The sequence below is a fragment of the Trachemys scripta genome, chromosome 22, assembly GCF_013100865.1.
Source record: "Trachemys scripta elegans isolate TJP31775 chromosome 22, CAS_Tse_1.0, whole genome shotgun sequence".
Classification (NCBI taxonomy): Eukaryota; Metazoa; Chordata; order Testudines; family Emydidae; genus Trachemys; species Trachemys scripta.
In genome coordinates, this window is record NC_048319.1 from 4,247,663 (window position 1) to 4,268,590 (window position 20,928).

The 20,928-nt window shown below is 44.0% G+C and overlaps 2 protein-coding genes across 10 annotated transcripts in view; both read right to left on the reverse strand.

Moving 5' to 3' along the window:
- Positions 1-5,562, reverse strand: part of PWWP3A (PWWP domain containing 3A, DNA repair factor) — a 30,097-nt gene extending 24,535 nt beyond the window's left edge. Inside the window, exons 1-2 of one of the 9 annotated variants that reach the window (XM_034755170.1) lie at positions 5,454-5,562; positions 3,319-3,439 (exon numbers count right to left, since the gene is read on the reverse strand). In XM_034755170.1, the coding sequence (XP_034611061.1) occupies positions 3,319-3,375 (57 nt within the window). In that variant the 5' untranslated portion in view covers positions 3,376-3,439; positions 5,454-5,562. Of the gene's footprint in view, positions 1-3,318; positions 3,440-4,122; positions 4,164-4,578; positions 5,007-5,352; positions 5,381-5,404 lie in introns of those variants that run through there. The other 8 variants (XM_034755171.1, XM_034755176.1, XM_034755175.1 and 5 more) reach the window with 8 other exon arrangements.
- Positions 5,563-8,502: 2,940 nt separating this feature from the next.
- Positions 8,503-20,928, reverse strand: part of LOC117869013 (calcium/calmodulin-dependent protein kinase type IV-like) — a 44,753-nt gene continuing 32,327 nt past the window's right edge. Inside the window, exons 7-11 of the mRNA XM_034755472.1 lie at positions 19,577-19,651; positions 17,280-17,355; positions 14,806-14,932; positions 12,742-12,894; positions 8,503-11,207 (exon numbers count right to left, since the gene is read on the reverse strand). Coding sequence (XP_034611363.1) covers positions 10,926-11,207; positions 12,742-12,894; positions 14,806-14,932; positions 17,280-17,355; positions 19,577-19,651 — 713 coding nt within the window. The 3' untranslated portion in view covers positions 8,503-10,925. The remainder of the gene's footprint in view (positions 11,208-12,741; positions 12,895-14,805; positions 14,933-17,279; positions 17,356-19,576; positions 19,652-20,928) is intronic.

Genomic DNA, 20,928 nt, shown 5'->3' on the forward strand with positions numbered 1-20,928 from the left:
CAGCCCAAGCGAAGGCCTGAGGAGAAACTCTGAAAGCTATGTTGTAAGGAAAACCCTAGTCCTAGCTATATTGGATATGGGATATGCAATGAAGTATTGCCCCTCCTCAGATAATTTAACATATTATTTGCATATCAAAGTATTAACAGAACAGCACCACCTATGCACACTAATGTCCCTGACACCTTGGAAAGTATCCCACACACACACAAAATCAGTGTTCGCTTTTAGTCAAAACATACAACATTTCCTCAAACTGTAACTGTTTTTTTTAAGGAGCATTTGCTAGAGTTTATATATTTATCTATGACTTTTATACAGCGGGTCTGAGAAGATGTCATATCACTCCATGGAAACAAACATTCCATGATTGTTGTAAGAGGCTATTTTAAGAAAACTAATTTTACAGAAGGTAGGGATAGAAGAGATTCTATTCAATCAAGTCTGTCCCCTAGCAGGATATAACCTTTAACAGAGCCAAAAGGCCACAGAGTTTCATGTTTCTACTCTGAAGGCTTTTTTCTATTCTTGTTATTTCTCACACTTGCTGACCTGAAATAGACAGAACCAATTTACTTTCCAACCTGCCCAGAGAATCTGAACCACTTTCAAACAAAAATAGTATGTGTTTGTGTCAGCCTGGAAAGAAATTTCAGCTATGCCACAGAGAAAATTGCCCTCCCACAACTAACCCATGGAAGGCGAAAGAATTAGTTTGATTGCTCAATCCAAGTAAGTTTAAGAACATCAATAAGCATACTTGCTTTCTCTGATTTAGAATATTTTGTTACATTATTTTAGTCTGATCTTTTCTGCAGCAGATCAACACAAAAGGTGTGCTCGATATTCATGGTGCCAACTTCTCTTCCAGATTGTCCCAAATCTCATTTTGTTTTGCTTCACGCTGTTGAATGAAATCTGAAGTGAATAGCTCTGGAGCATCTTGCGAACATAAGAAACCATTTAACAGAATACGGTTGCTAATGTAATAGTGCTGTTATTCCTTTCCCCCACCCTTGCCTATGCCCAATGAAACTTTAAATAGACAACGTGCAAAACAAATTTTGCATTTATGTGGGTATTTATGTCACGTTCACCCTGGTGGCAACTTAGTGTCTTTATTTTGGCACAAACACAGTTCCTGCAAAACTTGATATAACAGGAGCAAACACACAGCAAAGTAGATTAACTGTGCTTGGAACAAATTAAGATTTCTTTTGTTGAATATAGGTCAAGAATGATATATCTTATGAGCACCCTTCTGATACTTACATCCAAATCTACTAAAATACAGGGAATCAATAAAGATCTCTAGTTTTCCTAAAATAAACTACCCATTTGCACTAGGAAATATAAAACATTATTATTTGTAAATGCATATTACGATTCTTTTAGGATAAATTAAAATCTCCTAATAAATTCAAATTACAAAACTCCTAGTTTACTAACAAAACAAGCATCTTACAATGAAAACATAACTGTGCACGAGGGACCTTTTCTGTTAAGAACTCCCATCTAGTCCAGGTGGCTTGTACTTGCTATTTTGAAGCACACCGCTACCTCGATATAACATGACCCGATATAACACGAATTCGGATATAACGTGGTAAAACAGTGCTCTGGGGGGGCGGGGCTGCGCACTCCGGTGGATCAAAGCAAGTTCAATATAATGCGGTAAAAAATTTTGGCTCCTGAGGACAGCGTTATATTGAGGTAGAAGTGTACAATGTTTTGGATGACTGATGCTCTTTCAGGTTGCCTTGCAGAAGAAACAGGGAACAGTAAGTGAAAATTTAGTATAAAGGAAGCTAAAGTGTACCGGAAAAAATTATGCAAAGGAAGTGAAAAGGAGTTGAGGAAAAGAAGACAGACAAATTATAAAGGAAATAACAGGAATGAAGAATATGGCACAGATAAGTACATCTTTATCTTGTGTTAAACTACCTCCCAGGAAAGATAAGAAACTAAGGAGAAGAGTTGGAGAATTAAACCGGGAACATGCTTATGAATACATTTAACAAAATGAACTGTGACAAAACCAAGCGTTTCACTTGTTTAAGCGGGAAAGTGGTAAGTAAAGTGATACTTTACATCAAGCAGACCTTACTGACTTTACATTAGGTTAATAGAAAAGTTATCTTCCCTCAATAAAAGGATTTTTTAAAGTATGACAGGGAATGAGGCTGCATCTCCAACATAAGTGGGGAAACCCTGTGTCTTATCTATTATAGCTTACATTTGGCTTCAACTCCTTGCCATCTAGCGAACATTCAAGACAAATCTGCCGACAGTATGGGATCATCCTTAATTAGAAACACTTCCCTAGCTCCCTCTTCGCCATCATATCAAACTACTTTTTGCCATTTTAAAGTCCGTCCTGACCTATCCCCACTCTACCTGCCATCTCTCATTCAGTATTAAAGTAGACTCCCGCTTCGGCTTAGCCCACGAGGTCAGTTTCCATCACCCATTTGCTAAGTTTTCAAACAAGCACCTTCATGCTTCCGCTGATGCTTCCCCTCATGCTTGGGAGAAGCTCCCTGGAAATATTTGCAAAGCCAACTCATTTTCCTTCAAAAAACTCTCCTTTGTTGTGAGGAACAGAAAAAAACTGACAACAGGTAGGCTGCTGGAGTACTAAGATCATTGCCTATCATGCAGACAGATACTGTCTCGTTGCTTCCTTGTATGCCCCCATCTGTCTGTATCCATCTCCTCTCTCATTTTATACACCTCTACCTCGATATAACGCTGTCCTTGGGATCAAAAAAAAAAATCTTACCGTGTTATAGGTGAAACCACGTTATATTGAACTTGCTTTGATCCACCGGAGTATGCGGCCCCGCCCCCCCCGGAGCACTGCTTTACTGCGTTATATCCAAATTCGTGTTATATCGGGTGGCGTTATATCGAGGTAGCGGTGTACTTGGATTGTAAGTTGTGTGGGGCAGGAGGCTCTGTTTGTGCATCATTTAATACAATGGGTCCATATACATAAGTCCAGGATTGGGGTTCTTAGATGCTAGCAAAACACAAATCATCAACATCACGTTTACTTGATAATCATAATTTCTAAATAAGATTTGTCCCTGTCAATAATTCCAATTTTTTTGGCCTAGGTAATTCATTTCTGGTGTTGTCTCCAAATAGGAAGTTTCAAGGAGAATAAGTTTCTTGGCTTTTGATCACATATCATATGACGCATCCCTCTCCCACACTCCCTATCTTTTCCTGATATCTTGAAGAGGATGGGAGGGAACCGCCACAAAGTTTCTCCTCATTCCTATACCTATTTAAATGGTACCATAATGCTCTCACCTTTGCTGGCCATAAACGGTTCTTCCATTTGCATAGGATATATTCTTGATCTGTCATGATTGTGCTTCATGTAGGATGAGCAAGGTAACTACTGCCAGGCCCAGCGTATTCTGAAACAAAACTGATATTACATGGACCTCTAAGCGTAACATAGTCTTTTTACAACTCAATTTACCTTATGAAATAAGAGTTATGCAATATCTCAAAACAATTTAATATTAAATAAGTAACAATTATGTAGTATTATAAATTTCTGTTAATTTCTCCCATATTATTTTGTACATACGCAGCCCAGCATTATCAAGGATAGCTATTAATACTAATGCACGAAGCGCAAATCATTCTAGGCTAGTGCAACACACCACCAATGTGTTTCAGGTTGCTTGAGTGGTCCTGTTGTATTGCGAAATCTAGTGAATAAAGTGAACCTACAAATGAGAATAAAATAATATTTCAATCATCATTGCAGTCCAGTGCATGCTAGAGGGGACTAATGTACTTGTCTAGTTTGCCCACTGAGCTAGCTGGAAAGGATATAACATTCACTTTTTACCAAATTCTGATAACCAATGTTTCTACAAAATACCCAAAGAGTCTAATTTATAGCATTGAAAAGTAAGTGCGTCCCAGGTTTATGTAGGTCAATTGTCACATCCTGTAACTTATGCCAAATGTGGCAACCCTTTTTGAGGCTTATTTAGATAATGTGAATTTTTCAGATTCCAAATATTTTACATGTTTGTTAGAGACCTGAAAAAGTCAATGAATTACCTATTAAGAGCCAAAAAAGCTTCATGTACTTGCAAGGCTGAAGACTGAATTACATGAAGTCTTGTTTTTTGGTCCTACATATGAAAAGTTAAGTGAAAAGTAAAGTGTAATTACTGTACTTAAACGTAAAACTTAAGAGACCATACTTGTCACCTTGTTTGCATCAGGACAAACACGATTGCAATCCGAAACATGAGATATTTACAAATAACTTTTTCCCTCCCTTGTATTTTGTGTTCCATGTTTCTCCAGACAATTTTGTACTTTGGATACAGATTACATCCCATTTCCTACCTCTCAAACACAAACAGACACATTGCTAGTGCTAAATAAATAACTTTGTTTTAGCAAGAATAATCAAAACAATATAAAGGTATAATGATCATCGCTACATAAGCTACGTTAGTGCAGAAATATTGCCCTACTTTTAGTCCCCAGAACGGTCCACTTTAGTCCCCAGCTCAGAATGATCCATACATGCCCACTTACTATTTTATTCAGCTCGCCTTAGTCGTGTTGCACTCAAGTTACATTTAACTCACTCCAAAAACCTGCTTCGGGAAACGTGGGCTCATTCCACCAGTCAACACAAATATACCTCATCAGTGCCAGACGGGCATGTGCAAAACGAGAGACCCGGACCGTATCTGGCACCCCCCAAACTTGAGCAATCCCGAGTTCCCACGCAGAAGAGAGGGGGCAGGGCAGGGCAGCCTGCTGAAGTGCAGCCCCCAAGTGCCAGCCCACCCCAGAAAAATTAACCTGGAAAAGGGGACGCAGAGGCAAAAGTCGCACAGCCCAGAGGGCGAGGGGAAGAGAACAAGAGGGGCCCTTTAAAGTCTCCCCCCCCGGGGGGGGAAAGGGCTGGTCTGTCTCATACACACAGCCCAGCCCACTCTTAATGGGAAGAGGGGCGCCCCCCCCAATCCCCCTTTGTGGGTCAGGGCGGGGGGGGGTGAGGAACCCAGCAGGGGGGGGGAGGGGGAGTCCCACACGCCCCCTCTGAGGAGAGCTGAGTAGGGGGAGCCACCCCGCCCCTACAGAAGGGCCCCAGCCCCCAATGCCTCAGGCGCCCCCCATTGAGACCCAGCGGGAGGGGGGGTGAGTGGGAGAATGGGGGTGCTCGGGGCACCCCCCTGAGGAAGGCTGGAGTTGTCTGAGCCCATTCTAAGGGGAGAGCCCGAGCGCTCCCCCCCCCCCCCCCCTGGAGCCCCCCCCCGCGCCCATGACCCACCCGCACGCGCAGAGCCCCCCCGCCGTTACCTCAGAGCTCTACGCACGCAGCCGCCCGCCCAGCCCCGCCCCCTTCGCTCACCGCGCGTCAACAAAAGCAGGACCCGGCCCTCCGGCCCCTTCCGCCCTACCTAGCCTCGTTCTGGCTCCGCCCCAACGGCGGCTCCGCCCGCGCGCGCGCGCGCCGCCTCGACTCCCGCTCCTGCGCGAGGGGTGTAACTTCTTCAACCTCGCGCAAAAGGGCCGGGGGGCGGGGGAGCGCGGGCGGCCAATCAGAAGGCGGCTTGCCCTTGAGTGCCCCCCCTCCCCACCTGAACTAGACTTGGGGATGGGTCCACCTCACACACACACACACCCACACCCACCCAGTTGGTGACGTGAATGGTGTGTGATGTCAGCCCGTCGGGCCGTGCTTCAGGCGGCATCGCCGTGTGGGGCTGGGGTAACAAGGGGTTGCCAGGCGGCTGCTATAGTGACATCATGAGTTGGCATAGCAACCTGGGGGGCGTGAGGTCCGCCGGTCTGGGCGTGACCAAATGACATAGGCTGGGGGGATCCTGACAGCGGGCTGAAATTGGTACAATCCTGGTCAGTTTCATGCCTCCCCCCATGGAATAGACTCATGAAACTGACACAGTTCTTGTCAGTTTCATGCCTCCCCCCCCCACTCATGAAACTGACCAGATTGGTCTTTTTTTTTTCACCATTGAGGTGGGCAGCCAGGAAACTGACAAGAATCATGTCAATTTCATAGACTCATAGACTATCAGGGTTGGAAGGGAGCTCAGGAGGTCATCTAGTCCCACCCCCTGCTCAAAACAGGACCAATCCTCAACTAAATCATCCCAGCTAGGGCTTTGTCAAGCAGGGCCACCCAGAGGATTCAGGGGGCCTGGGGCAAAGCGGGGGAATGGACATAAAAAAAGGTGCCACCTGCTGCGGCGCTTGTACTCACCGGGAGGTGCTCCAAGTCGGCGGCGGCGGCGGGTCCTTTAGTCGCTCCGTGTCTTCGGCAGCACTGAAGACCGGCAGGTGAAGGTCCTGCCACCGAAATGCTGCCGAAGACCCGGACTGCTGCCGGGTAAGTACAAATTAAAAAGGCGCCTCTAGCCAGGAAGGGATTCTCGACCAGGGCTCGCAGGGCCTGGGGCAAATTGCCCCACTTGTCCCTCCGCCCCGGGCGGCCCTGTTGTCAAGCCTGACCTTAAAAACCTCTAAGGAAGGAGATTCCACCACCTCCCTAGGGAACCCATTCCAGTGCTCCAATGTAGCAATTTCAGCCAGGCTTTTCCAGGGTCCCTGGCTGGGGAACAGCTCTGACATGTGGACTGCCCCAGTGATCCTGGAAACCCATCCCAGGACTTCCAGGCTGCCAGCTCCATGTCAGGGAGTTTGGACCCAGTGGCAGTCTATGTGGAGGGACTGCCTTGGAGTTGCAGACCTTGGAAGCCCAAGCTCCCCAGGCAAGCTGGCAGGCAGGGCCAGCTTTAGGAAGTGTGGGGCCCGACTTGAATAGTTTCCACAGGGCCCCAGCAGGGATGACTCACCCGGCGGCGCTCCGGGTCTTTGGCGGCCCTTTGGCAGCAGGTCCTTCACTCGCTCTGAGTCTTCAGCGGCACTGAAAGACCTGCCGCCGAAGACCCCAAGCGAGTGAAGGACCCGCCACCGAAATGCCACCGAAGACCCCGAGCGAGTGAAGGACCCGCCGCCGAAGAACCTGGAGCACGGGGCCCTCTTAGGCACGGGGCCCAATTCGGGGGAATCGGCCTAAAGCCGGCCCTGCTGGCAGGATTCCATCAGAATTCTGCGTCTGGTTTATCAGAAGTGCATCGAACCCGATACGTTCCCACAGAACATTTCAGGTTAGACAAATCAACATTTTCCTGACTAGCTCTAGTCATGAACAGACTATAGCCAGAAGTCCAGGCTACTCTTGCTTAGAGCAGCCAGAAGGGCCCAACCCACTAACCACCCTTAGGCTTGCATTGTGTAATCGTGCCCCAGCCAGAACTTGAGCTAGTACTTTTTCTGCTTAACTACATCCTTTGCAATCTTCACAGAATCCACTTTCTTCATTCCCAGTTTTGGAAAAATCTCTTTTACAATCCTCAAAAGCATCAATCAGATCCAACTACCAAACAAGTCAAGTGGGGCAGAGGGAAGCGTGACTGTTAATGTGGGGGCTCTATTTTAGTTTGAGACACTCCTGGAAAAACAAAAGGCCATTTGCTACCATGGGCCCGTGAAGTTTACACTGATTTTGTTTTATTGGTTGGTAGTTTTTGTTTTTGTTTTGAGTTCCTAAACAGTTTAATGTCTGAACTCACTAGGCATGGTCTAATTCCAGCAGAGGTAACCTTGGAGTGAATGAGTGGTTTATAAACCTACATTTAAAGCGTTCAGAATGTTCAGGCCATCCAGCAGTGGGATTTAATGGAAATCTATAAGTGTGCTATAGTATGAAAAAAACAAACAGAAGACAGCCTAGGGAGCCATTGCTTTGTCAAGCCTAAATCACTGGAGTGTTGCTATATCTGTGCTGGTCTCCAGATATTAGAGAGGCAAGCTAGGTGAGGTAATCTCTTTTACTGGACCAACTTCTATTGGTGAAAGAGAAGCTTTCCAGCTTACATAGAGCTCTTCTTCAGGTCTGGGCCTAAAGTCAGACATTTTAGGGCATTCTCAATGGGATGACAGCCTAGAACAGGGATAGTTGATAGGCGGACCACAGGCCAAATCTGGACCACCTGACATTTTTGAACAGACCCCGAAATCTTTTTATTTACTTGTTATCATTATTGTTATTTTCTGTTTAGTCTGGACCTTGACTATACTTTACAGGCTTAACTTGGTCCACTTGGGCAATAGATGGCCTACTTGGAAGGACAGATTCTTATTACACTAAGGAGCCTTCATGTAAAGGAAAATCAGACTGAGAATCTTGTCCCTTTATCTTCCAGTCAAACAGAAGCCAGGCAATGGAAGCCCTTAAAAACCTAGGTCCTAGATGTAGTATTCAGTTTCCTGAGGCCTGAAAGTCTGTTATGTGAAGATGGATTCAGGCAACCATGTAAAAACGAGATCAGCTGAGAATTATTTGTCCCTACCAGATGAGCAACACAATCCCCTAACCTTCCCCTCTGTCTGACAGCTCAACAGTAAACACAAAGGATCCATGTGTTATAATGATTAATATTTATTGATACTTTTATAAATACCTATAACACTGAAAATGTTAACACTTAATTGAATTTGTAAATTATTATTAAAACACATATCTACAGATCAAAGCTGTACGTTCTACTTCGGTTTATTCCAGGGAGTACATTTTCTCTACCTTTAAGCTATCATTATTTACAGAATAATTCTTTTTTGAAATGACAGATTTATTTATTTTTGCGTAGTATTTTCCCTTGGATTCCTTCTATCATTGCAATATCCTTTGTTATTCAGTGTTCCCAGCCTATCCATTTTTTTTTTTGTAGTTCATCCTGCAAAATAAAGAGCGCCCTAAACTGCCATTGAAGTCAACCCAGTAGTTATTTAGCAATTCACTGGGTTGGACCCTAAGCTTTATGGGCTATGTTGGCGTGATGGGCTTGAGCCTTCAGGGTGCACTAGGCACTCTGGTCCTGATCTGTAAAACATTTAAGCTTGTGCTTAACTTTAAGCATTTGTGGCCCCACTGAAGTCCAATTAAGTAAAGCAACGTTTAAAGGTGAAGTCCTGACCCCACTAAAATCAATGGCAAAACTCCCATTGACTTTGATGAGGAGATGATTTAATCCTAAGAGTTTTGCAAGATCAGGGCCAGCATGTTCAGCACTCTGTGAAATCAAGCCCTACATGCATTAAAAAAAAAACACCCCTGTTTTCCTGTCAGATTCTGTCATTGATCTCACCTTAACAATATAATCTGCATTAATTTGACATCAGCTGTTTTCAAGATCCCATATTCTATTCTTCCCAGACAATTCTCTGCATCCAAACTGATATCTTTCTAACGCATCTCCGCAGATGCATGTTATCCCATCTAAGAAATAAATATTAATTAGAGGAGTACTTCTCTAGCCTAGAACTAATACCTTTCCAATCAGTAAAACTCTAGGACTTAATCTCTCCCCACTACATTTTTTGTTTCACATCAAAACGCTCCATACTCAAATAAAACATTTTTTTCCTTATAAACCCTTATGTGTAATCTTTCCAATTTCTACTTGTGCTGTGAATAAATCTGAAAACCATTTGACTTTGTTTTACAGTTCTGACTTGCTCTCTATCCCCTTTTAGGTTTTGCATCAGCAACACTACATGCTTAGGCTAAATGTCAGTTTTATTTGTGAGCCCTTAGTTATCAGATTCCGAACTGTACATACAAAGTATCAAAAATGAACCGTATTTACACATTTCCATCGCTTTCGATTGCGATTTTCTGCCAGGAGCCCATCGTTGCACACCTTGGGCCAGCTCCTCAGTGGTATAAGTCAGTGTAGCTCCATTAACTGAAATGGAGCTATGCCAGTTTACAAGTTTTGAGCCTGGATCTATAGGGAGTGATCTGACTGAATGACAACTCACAGTCCCGAACAGGTTACATATTTCTAAAATTGCTTTTCACTGCTTTGATGCCTCTGAATGGTTATCCAGCAGTATGGTGTATAATTGCGCCAAAAAAAGCTAACTGGGATTTTTCCCCAATTGATTTCAATAACCTTAAAAAAACGGAAACAACGTTATGCTGTACAAAGACATTGTCTTCAACGCAGGATACCCAGAAACAACAGCTCTTCTTGCATGTTACAAACAAAGTCTTAGGATGCTCAGTAGAAATATTTGCATTGTTCATCATTAGAATTAATTGTGTAAATTGTCGCTTAGAAAGCAAACGCAAAGGCCAATGGCCTCTGCTATTAAGAACCATGTGATCTGCATTGTTGTCCGTAGCACAAGACTGAACTTCTTAAAAACAACTGAAACTGGAGTGTAATCGAAGCACAAATTAAACAGGGCAAGCGCGATTGCTTTGTATGGCATCAAATGTCTAGGTCCAGATGTGTCTACCAACCCTACCTAAAATATCCCACAGTTGGGCCTCGAAGATTTAACAACAATAATAATAGAGATAACATAGATTCACCGTCTTCCCTCATTAAATATACCTAAGAGGATTATTTACATTAAATTACAAAACAAGTCATGAAGATAACATAATTTCTTTTGTAGGGATGGTAAAAATGCCTCTATCTGCTGTTTGCTCCTCTTTCATATGCCATAGACAAGGTGGCCATGAACAGTTTGTTGAAAGTTCAACTTGCCAACTTTGACTTGCTAGGTTGATCCATACAGACGGCCACCAGTTACAATTGTACTGGAGACAGGACATTAAATAAGGATGCGTCACATGAGAAGAGACCAAGTGCTTATCAAAGCACACCTAACTACATGCTATATATTATTCAGAGTCCCAGTTTCCAATCATTTCTCAGATGCTCCTCCCATTGCTGGGTCTTCTTCTGCCTACTCCTCTCCATATGGCTGTGGCCAAGAGTCATGGGGTATTGTTTAGTTAAAGTTGTTAAGAGCCAGCAGCCATATTTATAACATTAACTTTCACAGCTGGCCCCATTAAACGCAACCTTGGGAGCTGCAGGGCAATCACTTTGGAAAGCTTCCAGGTTCTCTGCCTTTGCTGAGGGACCTGTTGCGCTGGATTCTGGGCGGCTGGCCATGGAAGAGCTATCGGGATTGTCTTGAAGACAGGAGTTCTCAGCTGCCTGAGCCAGGCACGGTTCTTTGGTACCTTCGTGAGTACGTCCATTTCTGGAGCTGTCATGATGCCCGTGGTTACCTAGACGGCTCGAAGCGACTACAGCTTTCATTGCAGCCTATTTAAAAACAAGCACAAGGAGTTACAAGAACAGCAGTGGTGCAAGGATGCATTTCAGAGATTTGCTACTTGGATGTAAGTTCAGAAACACTCTGATGCTACATGAAATGGCTGTAATGGTTCCCAGGCTTGTGTTGCTAAAATAAAAAAAAACCCTCGACAAAATAACCTTGGTTCTTCAATAGGGCCAGTGGGATGAAGAGACAAGGTCACATGGAAATAAATATATATATATATTTCCATATGTGGTATGCTTCTTGGCTCTAAGGAAGGATAATGAATAGCTTAGATCAGAGACCAATGTATTCTTACAAGAGATCAAATCATATTAGGCCAACCAGAGGGATTTATTTTATTTTAATTGTATTAACATTTTCCAATCAAATGTATTTTATATTGTATTAAAGTGTATCCCTAGGCCCCAACCCTATAAAACTTAATGCATATGTAAGTTCAAAGTCAATTGGACTACCCATCTGGGTAAAGTTACAAGCGTGAATCTTTGCAGGATCGAGGCCCTAATGTGCATCTATAAGTAATAAAAATAAATACAATTAAAAGACTTACAGTGTTTTCATTAGTAAAACTGGGGTTTTAAAAAAGTAATTTGTTCATTTAAGTTCCTAGAGTGAATTTAGTGTCAGAGAAAGGTTCTGGAGCGACAGCCCTGGGTAGACAGAGGACTTCCATCTGTCTAGAACAGATAGAACATGGTCCGTATCAGTTTCCCCAGTGTAAGTCCAGATTTGGAGATATACCCCTCCCCTCTAGAGGAAAGAGATCAGTTTCCATGGGCCATTCGTTCCTTGGTATCTGGGCTAACAAGGGGGCCAATTATTTTTGTGGTAACATCCATCCACCAGGGATGGACTGAGACTTCTGGTTCGTTTCACGCAGGCCGCCAAAGAGACGCCAGCTTGCAATGACTTTGAGATAGATTTGAAGTGATGCCATAGGCTATGTCTCCAGAGTAAAAAAATATGTGTTTTCTCATCATGTTAGCAACTGCAATGTAAAATCCCAGTGAAGACAGAGCACAGGCAGTTTTTACCTCAGCGTAGCTAGCAGAGTCCAAACACTCTACCAGTCACTGGGGTTTATTTCAACTAGCCACATCAAGGTAGACACTACCTGTGCCTGGTCCCCACCAGAATTTTACACTGTGATAGCTAACGACATAACAACAGTCCTATTTTTGGCAGTGGAAACAGCCTCAGAAGCAAAAAGCTTCATATCCTTTTACCAGTTCCCTGAGCCATCCACTCCCCTATCAAACTTGTAACATTTTAATTAGTGTTTGTCTACATGTGGAGTTATTCTGGAATAGCTCTTGGGCTGCATATTCATACCCTATCATAATCCACATCATCTCGAAAGTGTAGACAAATCTCAAGTGTTTCTTAACTAAAACCACGGCATTCTGAAGAGCTGACGATAGCAGATCTGGTTAGCAGTGACAATTTGTACGGTCTATGTAAAAGGGAAATAAGAAATATACCAGAATGATTAACAACAAGGCTCTGTAACGTTACCTTCAGTTTCCGCCGGGCATTAAACTCTTGCAGTTTCTTTTGTGTGCTATCCATATGAGCAAATTTAGCTGCTTTGCCAGTGACCCAGGGGTGTCCCAGTGCTTGATGTACTGTTAGCCTCTTCTGTGGGTCCAAGACTATCAGTTTTTGAACCTGCAGCCAGATTTCAAACAAGTAAGTTTAAATATGTTTGTTCAAAAGGAATTGGAAATTTATCGTTGATGTCATCCGCAGTCCGGTGATGGGGAATGCAATTACAAGGGGATGCATCTTCTTGCTGTAGGGCACAGAATGATCACCAGCATGAGTCAAGAAGAATTTATCCCATTGTAGAGTATAGCAAAAGTAAACATATCAGAGGGACGGTTTAAGTCTTCTTATAAAGCACTGCGCACTGTCAGAGGCCCCAGGTCACATGCTTAGTGCTTTCCTGAACTGGGGCCAGACACAGGAAAGAGAATTCAGATGGACCATTGGTCTGTTTTGGTTTGGCAAATCCTCTGTTCCTGTATTTTTTACAAATGGATTGATCGTAAAACATTTTCATATTATCAGTTGACAGTGGATGATATTCATTGATAATGCTGATCTGAATGGTTTTAATTTATATTTTGTTGCTGGAAACGGTGAGAGTTTTAACTTTAGATTGATTCCTGTCATCTTTTGCTGTCATTTTATAAGGCTCATCCATTTTTGTCTTTTCTTTTGGCTATCCATTGTCTTTTGTGAGATTGGAAAGATTGCTAAATGGAGTCACTTATGTACTTTTCAAGACATTAGTACCTCAATATTGCACTTCAGAAGGATTGCTCTGCAAATCTGCTTTGTATTATTATTAAATATTATTATTATTGAATAACAGCTTTGACAAAATAGAGAGCTTTGCACCCAGAGATCTCAAAACGTTTAACAAAGCATTACCCCCCTCATTTTGCAGATGGGGCACAGAGAGATTTGTGCAAGGTCTCAACATGTGAATAGCAGAGCCGCGGGTAGGACTGGCTGAGGGTAAGAGGGCTATTGTCCCAGAATCAGGCTACACAGAACTCAAATCAATGAGTTCAATATCTCGTAGGGAACCTCAGGGTGTATGGCAAGGACACTTAGACTGAGGGCAAAGCACAGCTGTAGTGATTTTTATTAAGATCAATAATAAAGCCAGAAAAGCTCCAAACCACATAAAAGAGTTAGGAATAACACAGTATTGGGGAGTATCTGTGGTATCATTCTTTGCATATGCTCTTAGACTTGCATACTTGCACCCTTCCTCGAGGACCTGATGGTAAGAGACAAAGGGCCAGCCCTGTCTCTGGCATGCCGAATGAGTCCAATGGTCCAGGCTCCTCAATGCCTAAGATTGATGGCAGATAACAATAGAGTGGAAGGGTCCAATGATGTAAAGCAAACCCCCGCCACATGATGGTTTGCCCTATTATAGGCCTGCGCATTATCATGAAGGTTCATTTTAATGCTCATGTCCAAATCTAACTTCCTCACCCTGGTAATACTGGGGTGCACGTATCGTACGCATACACAATAATGCCATTTAACTCATTATCATACATCTCACTTATTGCTCAAGCAAATTTGTGGTTAAACATCTGCCAACGATGCTATCCTAAAACATCCAAGCCCAGTATCACTTCAGTGTTTGTGCACAGTTAGGTTCCAACTCCTGCGGGTGAGCAAACTATTCCTAGTTCCCCAAAATCTAAGGGTGACTGTCAGGGCATTTATCTACGAGTCACAGGCCTACTATACTGGATTATACTTATGGGAACTTGCTTAAGATAAAGTCTTCCAGGCCTGTATGTTCCTTGCATTACAGCTGAATATAATAAAGGCTAAGCTAACCCTATGGGCTACAGTATAGAAATGTCACACACACAAAATAAAATAAAATAAAATAAATAAAAATCACACTCTGAAGCAAAAAGTTTCTGGTGTAGACCTGGCCTTACAAAGTTCTTCTCTGACAAGACGCCCCCTCATGTTACCTACAATACCGAGGTCATAATTTCTTCCACATCATGGCATCTACATCTGTGGCCTTGGGTAACTTACCAAGTCCTTGGCATTGAGGGAGACTTCATCCCACCAAGGGGAAACAAACTCATAGTCACAGTTCAGTATCCTGCCGTACATGTACTGGTCCCCTCTTGGATCAAAAAATGGTTCAAACCCACAAAGCCTGAAAACACAGTGGGATAAAATTAAGAAAAGGGAATCTGAGGCTACATACAAGTAGCAGGGGACAATTTCTGCCAGGAAGAGTTGTAACGCCGTGGAGCAGTCAAGAAAAATGGCGGAAGCCTAGATCCACAAAGGAATTCCACTGAATTCAATGGAAATTAGGAACCCAAAATCCTTTGTGAATCTGGGCCGGAAGCACTATTACCTGGGACATTGACAACGATAGTGGACAAAACACTGGAGCACATCCGGTAGGGAACAATCTTGAGCATTTGCCATGGCGGATGGACTGGATTACTTTATAGGGCTTTTCCCCCCATCTGTAATTTCTATGAGTCATGCTACACTTTAGCATATGGCACAATGAAAGGAACCTATAAGAACAATCGAGAGCTTCTGCCCCTTCATAGAATCATAGAATATCAGGGTTGGAAGGGACCTCAGGAGGTCATCTAGTCCAACCCCCTGCTCAAAGCAGGACCAATCCCCAGACAGATTTTTACCCCACTTCCCTAAATGGCCCCCTCAAGGATTGAACTCACAACCCTGGGTTTAGCAGGCCAATGCTCAAACCCTTGCTGAGCATCTGTTAGTTTTGCAAGCATGTAGAATTCACGGCCAGTAATACCATGCACATTCCAAATAGGGCCAGAGCTACTGAGTGTCTGCGACGTGCTCACAATGGTTCGGTGATCATTTTGGAAAGAGGTGGATAAAATTTTGCAGCTCGGTTACACCAGTGCAAATTAGGACAATTCTACTCCAGTCAGCGGAGCTACTCTGGATTTACAGCCTGACAACAAATCTGAACTTGGCCAAGGAACGTTTTTAACCTGAAAAATGGTCCCAGTTCTCAGTTGTCCTGTACCTTATGCTGTCATCTACATCAGGGCATAGTGAGGGTAAAGTGGATGTAAGATATTATACTCCAAGCGCCTGCCAGTCGTGCAGTAAGTGAGCAGACCAAGGTCTTGTCTACATGGGGGAAATTGACCAACGTAGCCATTCCAGATTCTTTTTTAAGTGGAGTAACTTTTTTTCTGGAACAGAGTTTCTACATGGGTAGAGATTGTGGTACAGTTATTCCAAATAGTTACGATGATCAGCTTCCACATTGTCCCATGTGATTCGTTCTCTCTCTCATCCTCTTACTTTGGAGTAACAGATTCCAGCCCACTGATTTCAGTGAGACTAGGAACAAAGTAAAGATCTACTCATTGTGAATAAGTGTGGTAGCATATAACTGTCTAGGGTTCGAAGTTTTAAAAAGACTCATATACTCGTAGAAAAAACTAATAGAGAAATCCTCCTGGGGCATTAATAAAGTTAACTAACTAACTAAAGTTGTTTTTTAAAAAAACACCAGTACTCAGCTAATAGCAGATGATAGCAGTAGGGACTGTTCAAATCTTCATCTATCCAGTGATGGAAGCTTATTTATCAGCTGGCACTTACTGTCTGTACTATGAAGTTCAGCCAGTCAGAAGATATCTGCTTTCTCCAGCTGTGTTTACAACATGCCTGCAGGGCCCCATAAGTTCAAAGTTGGCCAGTAATTGACATTTTTTTTAAAAAGGGTTCCAATAAGGGAATCTATATTACTGGGTGTAGCCATCACTCTGAAAATAAAGAGGCCAGAGTCACTTACAGCAGAACGAGGCTTGAAAAAGAAATTGGGTGACCGAAGGCTTTTAGAAAAATCAGAAATTCATGATCAAAGACCCTGGTAACAAATCATGATATACCATAAAACAGACAGCCATCTCTCAATAAGCCGTATATATTTTTTTCTCTCTCTTCTTAGTATGACTTATTTTTATTATCTGCAAACAAAGGGACAAATTATGATCCCATTTCTCAAATCAGTGAGAACGCTCCCACGAGTTAAGTCAAAGATCCAGATGTTCAAAAGTATTTAGGTGCCTAACTCCCAATGGAAGGGAAGTATCTAAGTACCTATGAAGATCTTGGCCAAGGAGACAACTTGTTAGAGTTAACGGCTCACTGCTGTGACTAAGGGGTTAAAATCTAGTCCAACGAGCATAAAGATTGTCCACCCCTCCTCACTTGGTAGATGCTAAGGGCTGAGACTGCCAACCCTGCGTCCCGTTCTCATTAATGGGAGTCCTCATGTAAGTCCTCATTCTTGTAAGGGTTGCATGGACTAGACGTGTCATTAACATGAGTTGCGTGGTAGGCCCTGGAGCAGATTGGTGAAAACACCAGACACGTTTGCAGATGGCGTTAAGATGAGTCAGTGCTTCTCTGCTTAGGGACAGCGGTTGGAAAAAGCAGCAAAGCTGAGGGGGCGTGGGCTGCTGTCAGGGATTTTCAGCGTTACTCACAGTATATACGTTATGACACCCACAGACCACATATCCACTTCGGGGCCATACGGACAGCCATGGAGAATCTCAGGCGCTGAAAGCATAATTCACAATTAAAATATGCCAGCAGGAGGCATCTGTCAACACCCTGAGGATCAAATTCTGCTATCTAGATTATTATTATGACTCCCCTCACCACAGCACCTGAGTGCTTCACAGCTCCCCGGGTGGGGCAGGGCAGTGCTATTATCCCCCTTTTACAGATAGGGAACTGAGGCACAAAGAGGCTAAGTGACTTGCCCAGGGCCACATAGTGGAAGTCTGTGGCAGAGAAGGGAATTACACCCATGTTTCCCGAGTCCCAGGCCAGAGCCCTAACCACTGCACTTCCCTCCCTTCACCTGCTTTCAGTTACATTGGTGTAAATCCAGAGCAACAGGGTTACTATAGAGTCAAACAGTCGTGTGTTAATGTCTCTCACATAAATTGGTCAGTCTGCTGTACTTAATAGGTGTTTTATCAGCTGCTAAATATTGCAGATGAAAATTCCAAAACAATGTCATGTTTACATCGTGCCTTTACCAGCTCAAAGTGACAGTGTACTGAAATCTCACTTTTTGAGCTAACTTCCTGTTTCAAGCCACTTCCATTAAAGGGACCACAGCAAGTAATTTAGGCCCAAAACTCAGGTTTTCAGGATCTTTTATAACCCTAATATGAAGAGAATTGGTTTCAAGGAATTAAAAAATAAGTGTCAACGAAAAACATGTTTTGCTGTTGGGATTTAAACATTCCCTTGCAGAGGTTAGAACCCGGGTAAGACAGCATTGTTCTAGACAATGTACAGGAAGAACCCAAAATGAAGCATATTAAAAACTGGTTATACAGAAAAGCAGAATCATCTAGAGCTTGGGGACCAATATCAGTAAGAAGCAAAGAGGAAATAAGTGGCTTGAACAACAATATTTTAAATAAAGCCTACAAATAAATTTGCACTTCTGTAGCACATTATCAGCTGAAGATTTCAAGGCAGTTAACAACCATATTAGAGATATGGGAAACTGAGGCACAGAACGATGAAGTGACTTGAACAAGTCTGTGACAGATTAGGGAAGAGACTCTAGACCTACTGAGTCCCAGTCCTGTGCTTTACTGACAAGGAAACCCGCCCTGAAAACTAGACTATAAAATATTCTCCCTGTCTTTAGAGTTCAAGATATTACTAGTGGCGCATGTAAGAATTTAGTCTGAGATTATCAAAGCTTCAGTTCCAATTAACTTGAGTGGCAAATGGGCATCCCAATCTTTGGGGCAGCTTTGAAAATCAGAGCCTAAATATAAATAAATTATATGGATTTTTAAAATAATCGCTTCCCGGCTCTTTGAGCTCTGGTCAAGTGAAAAATTCTCTTTAAGACGCAGTCTGCGGCTTACCTTTCACACGTGCCTGGTGATTCTGGGTGCCTAGTTTGAGACACCTTAAAAGGGCCTGCTCTACAGAAGTTGGATGCTAGGCACTTTCTGAAAATCAGACTCTTAAGGCATCTCAAGCTGGGTATCCAAAAATGAGGGCAACACAGATCACTAGTTGCTTGTGAAAATCTTGAAAGTCTTTGCAGACCCAGGGTGGGATTTTCAAAAGAGCCAGAAGGAATTAGGTGCCTAATTCCCATTGGACAGCAATGAGACCTGCGCTCCTAAACCCCTGCAGTGCTTCTCCTGGGTGACAGGACCGTTCTCTTTAACACAACTGAATGGCAATTCTTAGGGTATGTCTTCACTGCAGAGTTAACCTGGGTCTGAGGAGCTGGGCTAGACTACCCCAGGTATGAGTGTCCCCAAAACACAGCCCCGGCCACTTTACTCCATCCTCACTGTCCCTGATCTCACCCGGGTGGGCCTGGAGGCGTAACCCTTGGTTCTTTGATTCTACGGTTGTTCTACGATTCATTCCCAGTCCATTGTGCCAACTGTGGGAGAACTTGTCTGCCCTCCCCAGGGAGAACTGCGGGAAGACACGGGAGACTGCATCCTAACTGCAAAGCGGGTGGGTTCAAGACTGAATTACAGAGCAGAGTCCAGGCTGTAATCTCCCCCTCCCCTCCCAAGGTGGGTTAAATAGCCTGGGCTTAAAGCACCTCCAGGTCAGAGGGTTTTCGGTGTGGACAGTAGTGGGGGTTTGGGCAAACCCCCTGTGCAATGAAGACAAACCCTTAGGGGTTTCTGTCTATCAGAACATGCAAAGTTACATTCCCTCTCCGCTCCCACCTCCACAAGCTCCCCACTACGCAATTCCTCCGCGCTCAGCCACTTACCGCAATATCCCGGAGTACCACAAACAGTCTTCATGGTGTCCTGCTCGTCCACTATCTTGGACAATCCAAAATCACCTGTAAGGGAACAGACGGGCAGAAAAAGGACTGTGACGCTGCCAGGTGCCCAGTGGCTGCCATCCGGGTCGGGTCTTTGATCCGAGACAATCACAGCCCTTGTTAAAGCCAACTGGGTGCGCAGAGCAGCCTTCTTTCAGTGGAAGGAGCAATTCAGCCCCTTTATGTAGCAAAACAACTGCAGACAATGGAGGCTACCACGTGAGGCACTCAACAGCCCAGGCACTCCTCGGCAGAGCTAACGCAGATGAGCTAACAGGGGTTGCCCTGGTTGCCCCGGCTACCACACTGGTTTTGCAACCTGTGCGTACGAGGGCTCATCCATACGTGAAAGTCGGTTTGGGGAATGTTTATCCGCGTGGAGTGATCCGGAACAACGGTTGCGCGAGCAGCACATCCCCCCCCACCTTGTTATCCTAGGTTAAGCTGCTCCCCTTTGGGATCAGCATGTCCACACAATGGTAGGCTGTTTTGAATTCAGCACTCGGCAGCCTGGGCCGATATCCCACGCATCCCACCTGGGCTCGGTGCAGTCTCGGATTTTTCCTCGCGGCATGTTGTGGGATAGCTACCAGAAGGCACTGGAATTCTGGGACTTGGGGTCAAACTGAAGAATTCCCATTAATTTCTCTCATTGCATCCCTGCTTTCATTTGGCTTTAATAAGCCAGAATTTAAATGGGGAGGTGACATCCAGTCAAAGTGACCCCAGAGCAGTAGAGGACACTCAGGTAAGCAGACTGGTTGACACAGGTAGTCAGCCAAGCAGTGTGGGACCCAGAGGGAGGACTGCCAGGTGTGGCAGCAAACTCATTTCCCCAGTGGGTTTATTAGTGTGGGTTGAAACATCAGATGACTATAAAGAAAATCTTTTGCATGTAGATACAAGACACTTTATCCCCCAGAAAACTCAGGTTAATCCAAAACAACTTTCTAGTACAGACAATTCCTGAGAGACAGAAAGAGAAGAATGGTGAGCATGACCCTGAGATGGAGATTCTTGGGCACAGAGCTCACTGGAGGGGCAGACTCGGGGATTTCTGAGCAAGGAAACTGCCTGCTGTTAGCTTCTATTGTGATCAGGGAGACAGGCTGTCTGTGCATTTTTTTGTAAATAAGATTACAGCCAAGAATAGACTCGACTAGTAGCGTCAATCTCTCCTCCTACTGTAACCAACCCAGCAAGGCCCCAAATATTGGCTAATCGCTCACGCCAAAGGGGCAACGGTACCGTGGCAGGCTCCACAGCCAGCATGGGGATTTCAGCTAATAGGCTTC